Source organism: Scyliorhinus torazame, chromosome 16, assembly GCF_047496885.1.
Source record: "Scyliorhinus torazame isolate Kashiwa2021f chromosome 16, sScyTor2.1, whole genome shotgun sequence".
Classification (NCBI taxonomy): domain Eukaryota; kingdom Metazoa; phylum Chordata; class Chondrichthyes; order Carcharhiniformes; family Scyliorhinidae; genus Scyliorhinus; species Scyliorhinus torazame.
Window position 1 is genome coordinate 199522844 of NC_092722.1, and position 16634 is coordinate 199539477.

At 53.5% G+C, this 16634-nt stretch overlaps 1 protein-coding gene across 6 annotated transcripts in view; it reads left to right on the top strand.

Moving 5' to 3' along the window:
• Nucleotides 1-16634, top strand: part of entpd1 (ectonucleoside triphosphate diphosphohydrolase 1) — a 301969-nt gene that overhangs the window by 260408 nt on the left and 24927 nt on the right. For all 6 annotated transcript variants that reach the window (XM_072479775.1, XM_072479779.1, XM_072479780.1 and 3 more), the window contains one exon: nt 12772-12931. In XM_072479775.1, coding sequence (XP_072335876.1) covers nt 12772-12931 — 160 coding nt within the window. The remainder of the gene's footprint in view (nt 1-12771; nt 12932-16634) is intronic.

Sequence of the window (16634 nt, forward strand, 5' to 3'; positions counted from 1 at the left end):
GTGAACACATTGGAGAGAGAGCAGGAGAGGTTTACAAGGATGGTTCCAGGGAATCTATGAGGGTAGATTGTGGAGGTTGGGACTGAACGCCTGGGAGAGAAAAGGGCTAAGACGATACTTGATAAAGATGTTAAAAATCATGAGAGGGCTGGACAGAGTAGATAAGGAGAAAATATTCTCGCTTGGAAAAGGATCAAAAACGAGAGGGCACAGATTTAAAGTGATTTGTGAGAAAACCCTTTTCCCACTGAGTGGTTTGGGTCTGAATTGCACTGTCTGGAAGTGCGGTGGAGGCAGGTTCAATTGGGGTATTCCAGAGGGGATGAGATGATTGTTTCGATTCAAATAATGTGCAGGGGTACAGGGGTAAGGCAGGGCAATGGTGCTCGTTTGGAGAGTTGGTGCAGACAGGAGGGGCCTCATTCTGCACCGTAACAATTCCGTGTTTTTGTCTTTCTGTGATTGCGGAATATCTGTGTCATTTCCGTATTTCCCATTACGACACTTTCCAAAGGACCAGTGCTACTATGTTAACTATTCCTTTTTAAATACCTACAGAAAGTTTTACTATCTGTCTTTAGATTTCTAACTAGCTTTCTCTCATACTATAATTTTTCCTTCCTCAATTCATCTTTTAGGCATCCTTTGCAGTTTTATGCATTTTATCCAATCTTCTGACCTACCATCTATCTGTGCGCAATTATATGCATTTTCTTTGATACTGTCTTTAATTGTTTTAGTTAAGTACAGATTGGAAATCTTTCTTTCTTGTTTGAACGTATCTATTCTGTGTATTCGGAACATTCTCTTAAATATCTGCCACTCTATCTCCATGGGCTTGTCCTTTAATTTGCTAATTCACTTTCAATAACTCTGCTTTCGTACTCTCATAATTCTCCTTATTTAAGTTTAAAATACTCCTTTTGGACCCACTTTTCTCTCGCTCAAACGGAATGTAAAATATTATGATCGCTGCTGCCAAGGAGCGCCTTCGCTAAAAGGTTATCAATTAATTCTATTTCATTAGACGTGCTGTTCGGTGAATTGGACATTCTGAATTCTCCCTCTGTGTACCCGAACAGGCGCTGGATTGTGGCGACTAGGGGCTTTTCATAGTAACTTCATTGCAGTGTTAATGTAAGCCTACTTGTGACAATAATAAAGATCATTATTAGTAATATTGCACAATACCAGGTCAAGTGTAACCTGCCCCCTGGTTGGTTCCAGAATGTGCTGTTCTAGGAAATTATCTCAAAAACATTCCATGAACTCCTCTCGCTGCCAAAGCCCAGCTGATTTTCCAGCCGATATGCTGTTTAAACTCCTCCATGGCCGTCACTGTACCTTTCGGACAAGTTCCCATTCTTTTTACTTTTATACTGAATTCTAGTGTATGCCCGTAGTGTAGGGTTACTGGACTGCTCCTGTATTGTTACTGTATTGTTACTGTTTTGTTGCTGTATTGTTGCTGTATTGTTGCTGTATTGTTGCTGTATGGCTACTAGACAGTTACTGAACGGTTGCTGGATGGTTACTGAATGGTTACTGTATGGTTACTGCACGGTCACTGGATGGTCACTGGATGGTCACTGGATGGTTGCTGGATGGTTACTGTACGGTTACTGTACGGTTACTGTATGGTTACTGCACGGTCACTGGATGGTTACTGGACGGTTACTGGATGGTTACTGGATGGTTACTGGACAGTGGGCAGCACGGTGGCGCAATGGTTAGCACTGCTGCCTCACGGCGCCAAGGTCCCAGGTTCGATCCCGGCTCTGGGTCACTGTCCGTGTGGAGTTTGCACATTCTCCCCGTGTCTGCGTGGGTTTCACCCCCACAACCCAAAGATGTGCAGGTTAGGTGGATTGGACACGCTAAATTGCCCCTGAATTGGAAAAATGAATTGGGTACTCTAAATTTTTTTTTTTAAATAAATAATTTTTAAAAAGATTACTGGACAGTTACTGTACGGTTACTGGATGGTTACTAGTTGGTTACAGGACGGTTACTGGATGGTTACTGGACGGTCACTGGATGGTTATTAGATGGTTAAAGGACGGTTACTGGATGGTTACTGGACGGTTACTGGACAGTTACTGCACGGTCACTGGATGGTTACTGGACGGTCACTGGATGGTTACTGGACGGTTACTGGACGGTCACTGGACGGTTACTGGATGGTTACTGGATGGTTACTGGACGGTTACTGGACGGTTGCTGGACGGTTGCTGGACGGTTGCTGGACGTTACTGGACGATTGCTGGACGATTACTGGACGATTACTGGACGGATACTGGACGGTTGCTGGACGGTTACTGGACGGTTACTGGATGGTCACTAGATGGTTGCTGGATGGTTACTGGACGTTTACTGGATGGTAACTCTATGGTTACTGGACGGTTGCTGGACGGTTGCTGGACGGTTACTGGATGGTTGCTAGATGGTTGCTGGATGGTTACTGGATGGTTACTGGACGGTTACTGGTATGGTAACTCTATGGTTACTGGACGGTTGCTGGACGGTTACTGAATGGTAACTCTATGGTTACTGGACGGTTACTGGACGGTTACTGGACGGTTACTAGATGGCTACAGGGCGGCTACTGGATGGTTACTGGATGGTTACTGGACGGTCGCTAGATGGTTGCTGGATGGTTACTGGACGGTTACTGGTATGGTAACTCTATGGTTACTGGACAGTTGCTGGACGGTTACTGAATGGTAACTCTATGGTTACTGGACGGTTGCGGAACGGTTACTGGACGTTTACTGGACGGTACTGGACGGTTACTGGACGGTTACTGGACGGTTACTAGATGGCTACAGGGCGGTTACTGGACGGTTACTGGACGGTCGCTAGATGGTCGCTAGATGGTTGCTGGATGGTTGTTGGACGTTACTGGACGATTGCTGGACGTTACTGGACGATTGCTGGACGATTACTGGACAGTTACTGGACGATTGCTGGACGATTACTGGACGGTTACTGGACGGATACTGGACGGTTACTGGATGGTCACTAGATGGTTGCTGGATGGTTACTGGACGGTTACTGGACGGTTACTGGATGGTCACTAGATGGTTACTGGACGGTTACTGGACGGTTACTGGATGGTAACTCTATGGTTACTGGACGGTTGCTGGACGGTTACTGGACGGTTACTGGATGGTCACTAGATGGTTACTGGACGGTTACTGGATGGTAACTCTATGGTTACTGGACGGTTGCTGGACAGTTACTGAATGGTAACTCTATGGTTACTGGACGGTTGCTGGACGGTTACTGGACGTTTACTGGACGGTCACTAGATGGTTACTGGACGGATACTGGACGGTTACTAGATGGCTACAGGGCGGTTACTGGATGGTTACTGGACGGTCGCTAGATGGTTGCTGGATGGTTACTGGATGGTTACTGGATTGTCATTGTATGGTTACTGGGCGGTTACTGGATGGTCACTGAATGGTCACTGAATGGTTACTGGACGGTTGCTGGACGGTTGCTGGATGGTTACTGGACGGTTACTGGACGGTTGCTGGACGGTTGCTGGATGGTCACTAGATGGTTACTGGACGGTTACTGGACGGTTACTGGATGGTAACTCTATGGTTACTGGACGGTTGCTGGACGGTTACTGGATGGTCACTAGATGGTTACTGGACGGATACTGGACGGTTACTAGATGGCTACAGGGCGGTTACTGGATGGTTACTGGACGGTCGCTAGATGGTTGCTGGATGGTTACTGGATGGTTACTGGATTGTCATTGTATGGTTACTGGGCGGTTACTGGATGGTCACTGAATGGTCACTGAATGGTTACTGGACGGTTGCTGGACGGTTGCTGGACGGTTGCTGGATGGTTACTGGACAGTTACTGGACGGTTGCTGGACGGTTACTGGACGGTTACTGGACGGTTGCTGGACGGTTGCTGGACGGTTACTGGATGGTTACTGCACGGTCACTGGATGGTTACTAGATGGTTACAGGACGGTTACAGGATGGTCGCTGGATGGTCGCTAGATGGTTGCTGGATGGTTACTGGATGGTTACTGGATGGTTACTGGGCGGTTACTGGATGGTTACAGGATGGTTACTGCACGGTCACTGGATGGTTACAGGACGGTTACTGGATGGTCGCTGGATGGTCGCTGGATGGTCGCTAGATGGTTGCTGGATGGTTACAGGACGGTTACTGGATGGTTACTAGATGGTTACAGGACGGTTACTGGATGGTCGCTGGATGGTCGCTGGATGGTCGCTAGATGGTTACTGGATGGTTACTGGTCGGTTTCTGGATGGTCAGTGGATGGTTACTGGACGGTCACTGGGGGGTTACTGGACGGTTACTGGACGGTTACTGGACGGTTACTGGACGGTTCCTGGACGGTTGCCGGACGGTTGCCGGACGGTTACCGGACGGTTACCGGATGGTTACCGGATGGTTGCTGGGCGGTTACTGGATGGTTGCTGGGCGGTTACTGGATGGTTACTGGACGGTTGCTGGACGGTTACTGGATTGTCATTGTATGGTTACTGGATGGTCGCTGGATGGTTACTGGATGGTTACTGGATGGTTACTGGACGGTTACTGGTCGGTTGCTGGATGGTTACTGGTTGGTTACTGCACGGTCACTGGATGGTTACTAGATGGTTACTGTACGGTCACTGGATAGTTACAGGACGGTTACTGGACGGTTACTGGATGGTTACTGGACGGTTACTGGATGGTTACTGCACGGTCACTGGATGGTTACTAGATGGTTACAGGACGGTTACTGGATGGTTACTGGATGGTTACTGGACGGTTACTGGACGGTTACTGGATGGTCGCTAGATGGTTGCTGGATGGTTACTGGACGGTTTCTGGATGGTCACTGGATTGTCATTGTATGGTCGCTGGATGGTCGCTGGATGGTCGCTGGATGGTCGCTGGATGGTTACTGGACGGTTACTGGACGGTTACTGGACGGTTACTGGTCGGTTTCTGGATGGTCAGTGGATGGTTACTGGACGGTCACTGGACGGTCGCTGGACGGTTCCTGGACGGTTTCTGGACGGTTAACGGATGGTTACCGGATGGTTACTGGACGGTTACTGGACGGTTACTGGACGGTTCCTGGACGGTTCCTGGACGGTTTCTGGACGGTTAACGGATGGTTACCGGATGGTTACTGGATGGTTGCTGGGCGGTTACTGGATGGTTGCTGGGCGGTTACTGGATGGTTGCTGGACGGTTGCTGGACGGTTGCTGGACGGTTGCTGGATGGTTACTGGACGGTCACTGGATAGTTACAGGACGGTTACTGGATGGTTACTGGATGGTCGCTGGATGGTTACTGGACGGTTACTGGACGGTTACTGGATGGTTACTGGATGGTTACTGCACGGTCACTGGATGGTTACTAGATGGTTACAGGACGGTTACTGGATGGTTACTGGATGGTTACTGGATGGTTACTGGACGGTTACTGGATGGTCGCTAGATTGTCATTGTATGGTTACTGGATGGTCGCTGGATGGTTACTGGATGGTTACTGGATGGTTACTGGACGGTTACTGGACGGTTACTGGATGGTTACTGGATGGTTACTGGTCGGTTTCTGGACGGTCAGTGGATGGTTACTGGACGGTCACTGGACGGTCGCTGGACAGTCACTGGGCGGTTACTGGACGGTTCCTGGACGGTTCCTGGACGGTTAACGGGTGGTTACCGGATGGTTACTGGACGGTTGCTGGGCGGTTACTGGATGGTTGCTGGGCGGTTACTGGATGGTTGCTGGGCGGTTACTGGATGGTTGCTGGGCGGTTACTGGATGGTTGCTGGACGGTTGCTGGGCGGTTACTGGATGGTTGCTGGACGGTTGCTGGACGGTTGCTGGATGGTTGCTGGATGGTTACTGGACGGTCACTGGATTGTCATTGTATGGTTACTGGATGGTTACTGGACGGTCACTGGATTGTCATTGTATGGTTACTGGACGGTTACTGGACGGTCACTGAATGGTCACTGGACGGTTACTGGACGGTTGCTGGACGGTTACTGGACGGTTGCTGGACGGTTACTGGACGGTTACTGGACGGTTACTGGACGGTTGCTGGACGGTTACTGGACGGTTACTGGACGGTTGCTGGACGGTTGCTGGATGGTAACTGCATGGTTACTGGACGGTTGCTGGGTGGTTACTGGACGGTTACTGGACGGTTACTGGACGGTTGCTGGACGGTTGCTGGATGGTAACTGCATGGTTACTGGACGGTTGCTGGACGGTTGCTGGACGGTTACTGGACGGTTGCTGGATGGTAACTGCACGGTTACTGGATGGTCACTAGATGGTTGCTGGACGGTTACTGGACGGTTGATGGACGGTTACTGGACGGTTACTGGATGGTCACTAGATGGTTGCTGGATGGTTACTGGACGGTTACTGGACGGTTACTGGACGGTTACTGGATGGTCACTAGATGGTTACTGGACGGTTGCTGGACGGTTACTGGACGTTTACTGGACGGTCACTAGATGGTTACTGGACGGTTACTGGACGGTTACTGGACAGTTACTAGATGGCTACAGGGCGGTTACTGGATGGTTACTGGACGGTCGCTAGATGGTTGCTGGATGGTTACTGGATGGTTACTGGATTGTCATTGTATGGTTACTGGGCGGTTACTGGATGGTCACTGAATGGTCACTGAATGGTTACTGGACGGTTACTGGACGGTTGCTGGACGGTTGCTGGACGGTCACTGGATGGTTACTGGATGGTTACTGCACGGTCACTGGATGGTTACTAGATGGTTACTGTACGGTCACTGGATGGTTACTGGATGGTTACTGGATGGTTACTGGATGGTTACAGGACGGTTACTGGATGGTTACTAGATGGTTACAGGACGGTTACTGGATGGTCGCTGGATGGTCGCTGGATGGTCGCTGGATGGTCGCTGGATGGTCGCTAGATGGTTGCTGGATGGTTACTGGACGGTTACTGGACGGTTACTGGATGGTCACTAGATGGTTGCTGGATGGTTACTGGACGGTTACTGGACGGTTACTGGATGGTCACTAGATGGTTACTGGACGTTTACTGGACGGTACTGGACGGTTACTGGACGGTTACTGGACGGTTACTAGATGGCTACAGGGCGGTTACTGGACGGTTACTGGACGGTCGCTAGATGGTTGCTGGATGGTTGTTGGACGTTACTGGACGATTGCTGGACGTTACTGGACGATTGCTGGACGATTACTGGACAGTTACTGGACGGATACTGGATGGTCACTAGATGGTTGCTGGATGGTTACTGGACGGTTACTGGACGGTTACTGGATGGTAACTCTATGGTTACTGGACGGTTGCTGGACGGTTACTGGACGGTTACTGGATGGTCACTAGATGGTTACTGGACGGTTACTGGACGGTTACTGGATGGTAACTCTATGGTTACTGGACGGTTGCTGGACAGTTACTGAATGGTAACTCTATGGTTACTGGACGGTTGCTGGACGGTTACTGGACGTTTACTGGACGGTCACTAGATGGTTACTGGACGGATACTGGACGGTTACTAGATGGCTACAGGGCGGTTACTGGATGGTTACTGGACGGTCGCTAGATGGTTGCTGGATGGTTACTGGATGGTTACTGGATTGTCATTGTATGGTTACTGGGCGGTTACTGGATGGTCACTGAATGGTCACTGAATGGTTACTGGACGGTTGCTGGACGGTTGCTGGATGGTTACTGGACGGTTACTGGACGGTTGCTGGACGGTTGCTGGATGGTCACTAGATGGTTACTGGACGGTTACTGGACGGTTACTGGATGGTAACTCTATGGTTACTGGACGGTTGCTGGACGGTTACTGGATGGTCACTAGATGGTTACTGGACGGATACTGGACGGTTACTAGATGGCTACAGGGCGGTTACTGGATGGTTACTGGACGGTCGCTAGATGGTTGCTGGATGGTTACTGGATGGTTACTGGATTGTCATTGTATGGTTACTGGGCGGTTACTGGATGGTCACTGAATGGTCACTGAATGGTTACTGGACGGTTGCTGGACGGTTGCTGGACGGTTGCTGGATGGTTACTGGACAGTTACTGGACGGTTGCTGGACGGTTACTGGACGGTTACTGGACGGTTGCTGGACGGTTGCTGGACGGTTACTGGATGGTTACTGCACGGTCACTGGATGGTTACTAGATGGTTACAGGACGGTTACAGGATGGTCGCTGGATGGTCGCTAGATGGTTGCTGGATGGTTACTGGATGGTTACTGGATGGTTACTGGGCGGTTACTGGATGGTTACAGGATGGTTACTGCACGGTCACTGGATGGTTACAGGACGGTTACTGGATGGTCGCTGGATGGTCGCTGGATGGTCGCTAGATGGTTGCTGGATGGTTACAGGACGGTTACTGGATGGTTACTAGATGGTTACAGGACGGTTACTGGATGGTCGCTGGATGGTCGCTGGATGGTCGCTAGATGGTTACTGGATGGTTACTGGTCGGTTTCTGGATGGTCAGTGGATGGTTACTGGACGGTCACTGGGGGGTTACTGGACGGTTACTGGACGGTTACTGGACGGTTCCTGGACGGTTGCCGGACGGTTGCCGGACGGTTACCGGACGGTTACCGGATGGTTACCGGATGGTTGCTGGGCGGTTACTGGATGGTTGCTGGGCGGTTACTGGATGGTTACTGGACGGTTGCTGGACGGTTACTGGATTGTCATTGTATGGTTACTGGATGGTCGCTGGATGGTTACTGGATGGTTACTGGATGGTTACTGGACGGTTACTGGTCGGTTGCTGGATGGTTACTGGTTGGTTACTGCACGGTCACTGGATGGTTACTAGATGGTTACTGTACGGTCACTGGATAGTTACAGGACGGTTACTGGACGGTTACTGGATGGTTACTGGACGGTTACTGGATGGTTACTGCACGGTCACTGGATGGTTACTAGATGGTTACAGGACGGTTACTGGATGGTTACTGGATGGTTACTGGACGGTTACTGGACGGTTACTGGATGGTCGCTAGATGGTTGCTGGATGGTTACTGGACGGTTTCTGGATGGTCACTGGATTGTCATTGTATGGTCGCTGGATGGTCGCTGGATGGTCGCTGGATGGTCGCTGGATGGTTACTGGACGGTTACTGGACGGTTACTGGACGGTTACTGGTCGGTTTCTGGATGGTCAGTGGATGGTTACTGGACGGTCACTGGACGGTCGCTGGACGGTTCCTGGACGGTTTCTGGACGGTTAACGGATGGTTACCGGATGGTTACTGGACGGTTACTGGACGGTTACTGGACGGTTCCTGGACGGTTCCTGGACGGTTTCTGGACGGTTAACGGATGGTTACCGGATGGTTACTGGATGGTTGCTGGGCGGTTACTGGATGGTTGCTGGGCGGTTACTGGATGGTTGCTGGACGGTTGCTGGACGGTTGCTGGACGGTTGCTGGATGGTTACTGGACGGTCACTGGATAGTTACAGGACGGTTACTGGATGGTTACTGGATGGTCGCTGGATGGTTACTGGACGGTTACTGGACGGTTACTGGATGGTTACTGGATGGTTACTGCACGGTCACTGGATGGTTACTAGATGGTTACAGGACGGTTACTGGATGGTTACTGGATGGTTACTGGATGGTTACTGGACGGTTACTGGATGGTCGCTAGATTGTCATTGTATGGTTACTGGATGGTCGCTGGATGGTTACTGGATGGTTACTGGATGGTTACTGGACGGTTACTGGACGGTTACTGGATGGTTACTGGATGGTTACTGGTCGGTTTCTGGACGGTCAGTGGATGGTTACTGGACGGTCACTGGACGGTCGCTGGACAGTCACTGGGCGGTTACTGGACGGTTCCTGGACGGTTCCTGGACGGTTAACGGGTGGTTACCGGATGGTTACTGGACGGTTGCTGGGCGGTTACTGGATGGTTGCTGGGCGGTTACTGGATGGTTGCTGGGCGGTTACTGGATGGTTGCTGGGCGGTTACTGGATGGTTGCTGGACGGTTGCTGGGCGGTTACTGGATGGTTGCTGGACGGTTGCTGGACGGTTGCTGGATGGTTGCTGGATGGTTACTGGACGGTCACTGGATTGTCATTGTATGGTTACTGGATGGTTACTGGACGGTCACTGGATTGTCATTGTATGGTTACTGGACGGTTACTGGACGGTCACTGAATGGTCACTGAATGGTCACTGGACGGTTACTGGACGGTTGCTGGACGGTTACTGGACGGTTGCTGGACGGTTACTGGACGGTTACTGGACGGTTGCTGGACGGTTACTGGACGGTTACTGGATGGTTGCTGGACGGTTGCTGGATGGTAACTGCATGGTTACTGGACGGTTGCTGGGTGGTTACTGGACGGTTACTGGACGGTTACTGGACGGTTGCTGGACGGTTGCTGGATGGTAACTGCATGGTTACTGGACGGTTGCTGGACGGTTGCTGGACGGTTACTGGACGGTTGCTGGATGGTAACTGCACGGTTACTGGATGGTCACTAGATGGTTGCTGGACGGTTACTGGACGGTTGATGGACGGTTACTGGACGGTTACTGGATGGTCACTAGATGGTTGCTGGATGGTTACTGGACGGTTACTGGACGGTTACTGGACGGTTACTGGATGGTCACTAGATGGTTACTGGACGGTTGCTGGACGGTTACTGGACGTTTACTGGACGGTCACTAGATGGTTACTGGACGGTTACTGGACGGTTACTGGACAGTTACTAGATGGCTACAGGGCGGTTACTGGATGGTTACTGGACGGTCGCTAGATGGTTGCTGGATGGTTACTGGATGGTTACTGGATTGTCTTTGTATGGTTACTGGGCGGTTACTGAATGGTCACTGAATGGTTACTGGACGGTTACTGGACGGTTGCTGGACGGTTGCTGGACGGTCACTGGATGGTTACTGGATGGTTACTGCACGGTCACTGGATGGTTACTAGATGGTTACTGTACGGTCACTGGATGGTTACTGGATGGTTACTGGATGGTTACTGGATGGTTACAGGACGGTTACTGGATGGTTACTAGATGGTTACAGGACGGTTACTGGATGGTCGCTGGATGGTCGCTGGATGGTCGCTGGATGGTCGCTGGATGGTCGCTAGATGGTCGCTAGATGGTTGCTGGACGGTTGCTGGACGGTTGCTGGACGGTTACTGGACGGTCACTGGACGGTCACTGGATTGTCATTGTATGGTTGCTGGACGGTTACTGGACGGTTACTGGACGGTTACTGGACGGTCACTGAATGGTCACTGAATGGTCACTGGACGGTTACTGGACGGTCACTGAATGGTCACTGGATGGTTACTGGACGGTTACTGGACGGTTACTGGATGGTTACTGGACGGTTGCTGGACGGTTGCTGGATGGTAACTGCATGGTTACTGGACGGTTGCTGGACGGTTGCTGGACGGTTACTGGACGGTCACTGAACGGTCACTGGACGGTTGCTGGACGGTTGCTGGATGGTAACTGCATGGTTACTGGACGGTTGCTGGACGGTTACTGGACGGTTACTGGACGGTTACTGGACGGTTGCTGGACGGTTGCTGGACGGTTGCTGGATGGTAACTGCACGGTTACTGGACGGTTGCTGGACGGTTACTGGACGGTTGCTGGACGGTTGCTGGACGGTTACTGGACGGTTGCTGGATGGTAACTGCAAGGTTACTGGACGGTTACTGGACGGTTACTGGACGGTTGCTGGACGGTAACTGGACGGTTACTGGACGGCTGCTGGACGGTTGCTGGACGGTTACTGGACGGTTGCTGGACGGTTGCTGGACGGTTGCTGGACGGTTGCTGGACGGTTGCTGGACGGTTGCTGGACGGTTGCTGGACGGTTACTGGACGGTTGCTGGACGGTTGCTGGACGGTTGCTGGACGGTTACTGGACGGTTACTGGACGGTTGCTGGACGGTTGCTGGACGGTTGCTGGGCGGTTACTGGACGGTTACTGGACGGTTGCTGGACGGTTGCTGGGCGGTTACTGGACGGTTACTGGACGGTTACTGGACGGTTGCTGGACGGTTGCTGGACGGTTACTGGACGGTTGCTGGACGGTTGCTGGACGGTAACTGGACGGTTACTGGACGGTTACTGGACGGATGCTGGACGGATACTGGACGGTTGCTGGACGGTTACTGGACGGTTGCTGGACGGTTGCTGGACGGTTGCTGGACGGTTGCTGGATGGTTACTGGATGGTTGGTCCCGTGAGGCTTGCGAATCGGGTGGGTCCCGGGGGAATCTCACGGTATTTACCAGCCGGGCCGCACAGCTTTTCAGGAGGAACATGGCCGCTGATGTCGCCCTTTGTTTTTAAGAACAGTTTAACTGTTAAATGAGAATCTGAATCACCCCTCAACCCAAAGATGTGCAGGGCAGGCGGATTGGCCCCTTCATTGTATCCAAATAATTGGGTACTCTAAATTTATAAGAAAAAAGTAATAAGTTTGTTTCAATAGAAAGATCCGTTCGGAATCGCTCCTGGGGGACAATGTCTTTTCCTCACAGTTCACTGAAACATTGATGGGGTCCCGTCCGGGTTCCTAATGTAAATTGGGGTCCGGTTCGGGCTCCAGAGCAACACTGAGCTCGGTGTGCTCGCATCAGTGATTCCGAGCGGAGACGGGATCCATGGGATCAGCAGGTTGGACATTTTGACATTGCCGAGTTCCTCAGGAATCCTCTGTTTTCAGGTCACAAAACCAGAACCTGTCCCAGGACATTCTGACTTCAGTCGAGGAGTTTATCAAAACCTTTCCATTCAATTTCCGAGGGGCCAGGATTATATCCGGAAAAGATGAGGGAGCGTTTGGATGGATTACCATCAACTATTTAATGGGAAACTTCCTGCAGGTAATTCCAGAAACATTGGCCATTAAATATTCCTGTGTTTTTTATTCTGACTGAACCGTCTACGCTGAGCTTTAAGCAACGGAGAGGTTTCCATGTTCCCGGTCTCGGGGTCAGTTGTTGATGTGAAGTCAGAGCCCAAAACCCAAAACAAACGCGGAACAGTTCCCGATGTCCCTGCCTATGGCCCCTGTGAGGGGGGGGCAGTGAGGGGGGGTCGGGGAGGGGGGTCAGTGAGGAAGGGTCGGGGAGGGGGGGGTCGGGGAGGGGGTGGGGGGGGTTGGGGAGGGTTGGTCAGAGAGGGTGGGGTCAGGGAGGGGGGGGTCAGTGGGGGGGGTCAGTGAGGGGGGTCAGTGAGGATCAGTGAGGGGTGTGTGTGAGGGGGGGGTCAGTGAGGGGGGGGTCAGTGAGGGGGGTGTCAGTGAGGGGGGTGTCAGTGAGGGGGGTGTCAGTGAGGGGGGTGTCAGTGAGGGGGGTGTCAGTGAGGGGGGTGTCAGTGAGGGGGGTGTCAGTGAGGGGGGTGTCAGTGAGGGGGGTGTCAGTGAGGGGGGTGTCAGGGAGGGGGGTGTCAGGGAGGGGGGTGTCAGGGAGGGGGGTGTCAGGGAGGGGGGTGTCAGGGAGGGGGGGTCAGGGAGGGGGGGTCAGGGAGGGGGGGGTCAGGGAGGAGGGTCGGGGAGGGGGGTCAGTGAGGAAGGGTCAGTGAGGGGGTGGGGGGGGGGTCAGTGAGGAGGGTCAGTGTGGGAGGGTCAGTAAGGGGGTGGGGGAGGGGGGTCAGGGAGGGGGGGTCAGGGTGGGGGGGTCAGTGAGGGGGGTCAGTGGGGGGGGGTCAGTGAGGGGGATCAGTGAGGGGGGTGTGTGAGGGGGGTCAGTGGGGGGGGGTCAGTGAGGGGGGGGTCAGTGAGGGGGTGGGGATCAGTGAGGGGTGAGGGGGTGTGTGAGGGGGGTCAGTGAGGGGGGGTCAGTGAGGGGGGTCAGGGAGGAGGGTTGGGGAGGGGGGTCAGTGAGGAAGGGTCAGTGAGGGGGTGGGGGAGGGGGGGACAGTGAGGAGGGTCAGTGTGGGAGGGTCAGTGAGGGGGTGGGGGAGGGGGGTCAGGGTGGGGGGGTCAGGGAGGTGGGGGTCAGGGGGGGTCAGGGAGGGGGGGTCAGCGAGGAAGGGTCAGTGAGGAAGGGTCAGTGTGGGAGGGTCAGTGATGAAGGGTCAGTGATGAAGGGTCAGTGAGGGGGGGTCAGTGAGGGGGGTCAGAGTGGGAGGGTCAGTGAGGGGGGTGGGGGAGGGGGGGTCAGTGAGGGGGGGTCAGAGTGGGAGGGTCAGTGAGGGGGGTCAGTGTGGGAGGGGTCAGTGAGGGTGGTCAGTGAGGGGGGGGTCAGTGAGAGGGGGGTCAGTGAGGGGGGGTCAATGTGGGAGGGTCAGTGAGGGGGGTCAGTGAGGGTGGGTCAGTGAGGGGGGGGTCAGTGAGGGAGGGTCAGTGAGGGGGTGGGGGAGGGGGGTCGGGGGGGGGGGGTCAGGGAGGGGGGTCAGGGAGGGGGGGTCAGTGGGGAGGGTCAGTGAGGGGGATCAGTGAGGGGGATCAGTGAGGGGGGGTCAGTGAGGGGGGGTCAGTGGGGGGGGTCAGTGAGGGGGGCTCAGTGAGGGGGGTCAGTGAGGGGGGTGGGGATCAGTGAGGGGTGTGTGTGAGGGGGGGGTCAGTGAGGGGGTGGGGGAGGGGGGTCAGGGAGGGGGGGTCAGGGAGGGGGGGGTCAGGGGGGGTCAGGGAGGGGGGGTCAGGGTTGGGGGGGTCAGGGAGGGGGGGGTCAGCGAGGAAGGGTCAGTGTGGGAGGGTCAGTGAGGGGGGGTCAGAGTGGGAGGGTCAGTGAGGGGGGTGGTGGAGGGGGGTCAGTGAGGGGGTCAGTGAGGGGGGGTCAGAGTGGGAGGGTCAGTGAGGGGGGTCAGTGAGGGGGGTCAGTGTGGTAGGGGTCAGTGAGGGTGGTCAGTGAGGGGGGGGTCAGTGAGGGGGGGTCAGTGAGGGGGGGTCAGTGAGAGGGGGGTCAGTGAGGGGGGTCAGTGAGGGAGGGGTCAGTGAGGGTGGGATCAGTGAAGGGGGGATCAGTGAGGGGGGGGTCAGTGAGGGAGGGTCAGTGAGGGAGGGTCAGTGAGGGGGGTGAGTGAGGGGGGGTGAGTGAGGGGGGGTCATGGAGGAGGGGTCATGGAGGGGGGGTCATGGAGGGGGGTCATGGAGGGGGGTTCAGTGAGGGGGGTCAGTGTGGGATTGTCAGTGAGGAGGTCAGTGTGGGAGGGGTCAGTGAGGGGGTCAGTGAGGGGGGTCAGTGTGGGAGGGGTCAGTGAGGGGGGGTCAGTGAGGGGGGTCAGGGAAGGGGGGTCAGGGAGGGGGGGTCAGGGAGGGGGGGTCAGGGAGGGGGATCAGTGGGAGGGGTCAGTGAGGTGGGGTCAGTGAGGGGGTCACTGAGGGGGGTTCAGTGTGGGAGGGTCAGTGTGGGTGGGTCAATGAGTGGGGGGTGCAGTGAGGGGGTTGACAGTCCTCATCGCTATCCGCAATTCCACCAACCTTTGTGTCGTCTGCAAACTTACTAATCAGACCAGTTACATTTTCCTCCAAATCATGTATATATACTACAAAGAGCAAAGGTCCCAGCACTGATCCCTGTGAAACACCACTGGTCACAGCCCTCCAATTAGAAAAGCATCCCTCCATTGCTACTCTCTGCCTTCTATGGCCTAGCCAGTTCTGTATCCACCTTGCCAGCTCACCCCCGATCCCGTGTGACTTCACCTTTTGTACTAGTCTACCATGAGGGACCTTGTCAAAGGCCTTACTGAAGTCCATATAGACAACATCCACTGCCCTACCTGCATCAATCATCTTTGTGACCTCCTCGAAAAACTCTATCAAGTTAGTGAGACACGACCTCCCCTTCACAAAACCATGCTGACTCTCGCTAATACGTCCACTTGCTTCCAAATGGGAGTAGATCCTGTTTCGAAGCAATCTCTCCAGTAATTTCCCTACTGCTGACGTAAGGCTCACCGGCCTGTAGTTCCCTGGATTATCCTTGCTACCCTTCTTAAACAGAGGAACAACATTGGCTATTCTCCAGTCCTCCGGGACATCACCTGAAGACAGTGAGGACCCAAAGATTTCTGTCAAGGCCTCAGCAATTTCCTCTCCAGCCTCCTTCAGTATTCTGGAGTAGATCCCATCAGGCCCTGGGGACTTATCTACCTTAATATTTTACAAAACTCCCAACACCTCGTCTTTTTGGATCTCAATGTGACCCAGGCTATCTACACACCCTTCTCCAGACTCAACATCTACCAATTCCTTCTCTTTGATGAATACTGATGCAAAGTATTCATTTAGTACCTCGCCCATTTCCTCTGGCTCCACACATGGATTCCCTTGCCTATCCTTCAGTGGGCCAACCCTTTCCCTGGCTACCCTCTTACTTTTTATTGTTGTGTAAAGAGCCTTGGGATTTTCCTTAACCCTATTTGCCAATGACTTTTCATGACTCCTTCTAGCCCTCCTGACTCCCTACTTAAGTTCCTTCCTACTTTCCTTATATTCCACACAGGCTTTGTCTGTTCCCAGCCTTTTAGCCCTGACATGCCTCCTTTTTCTTTTTGACAAAGCCTCGTTATCCAAGGGTTCCCGAAATGTGCCATATTTATCCTTCTTCCTCACAGGAACATGCCAACCCTGAATTCCTT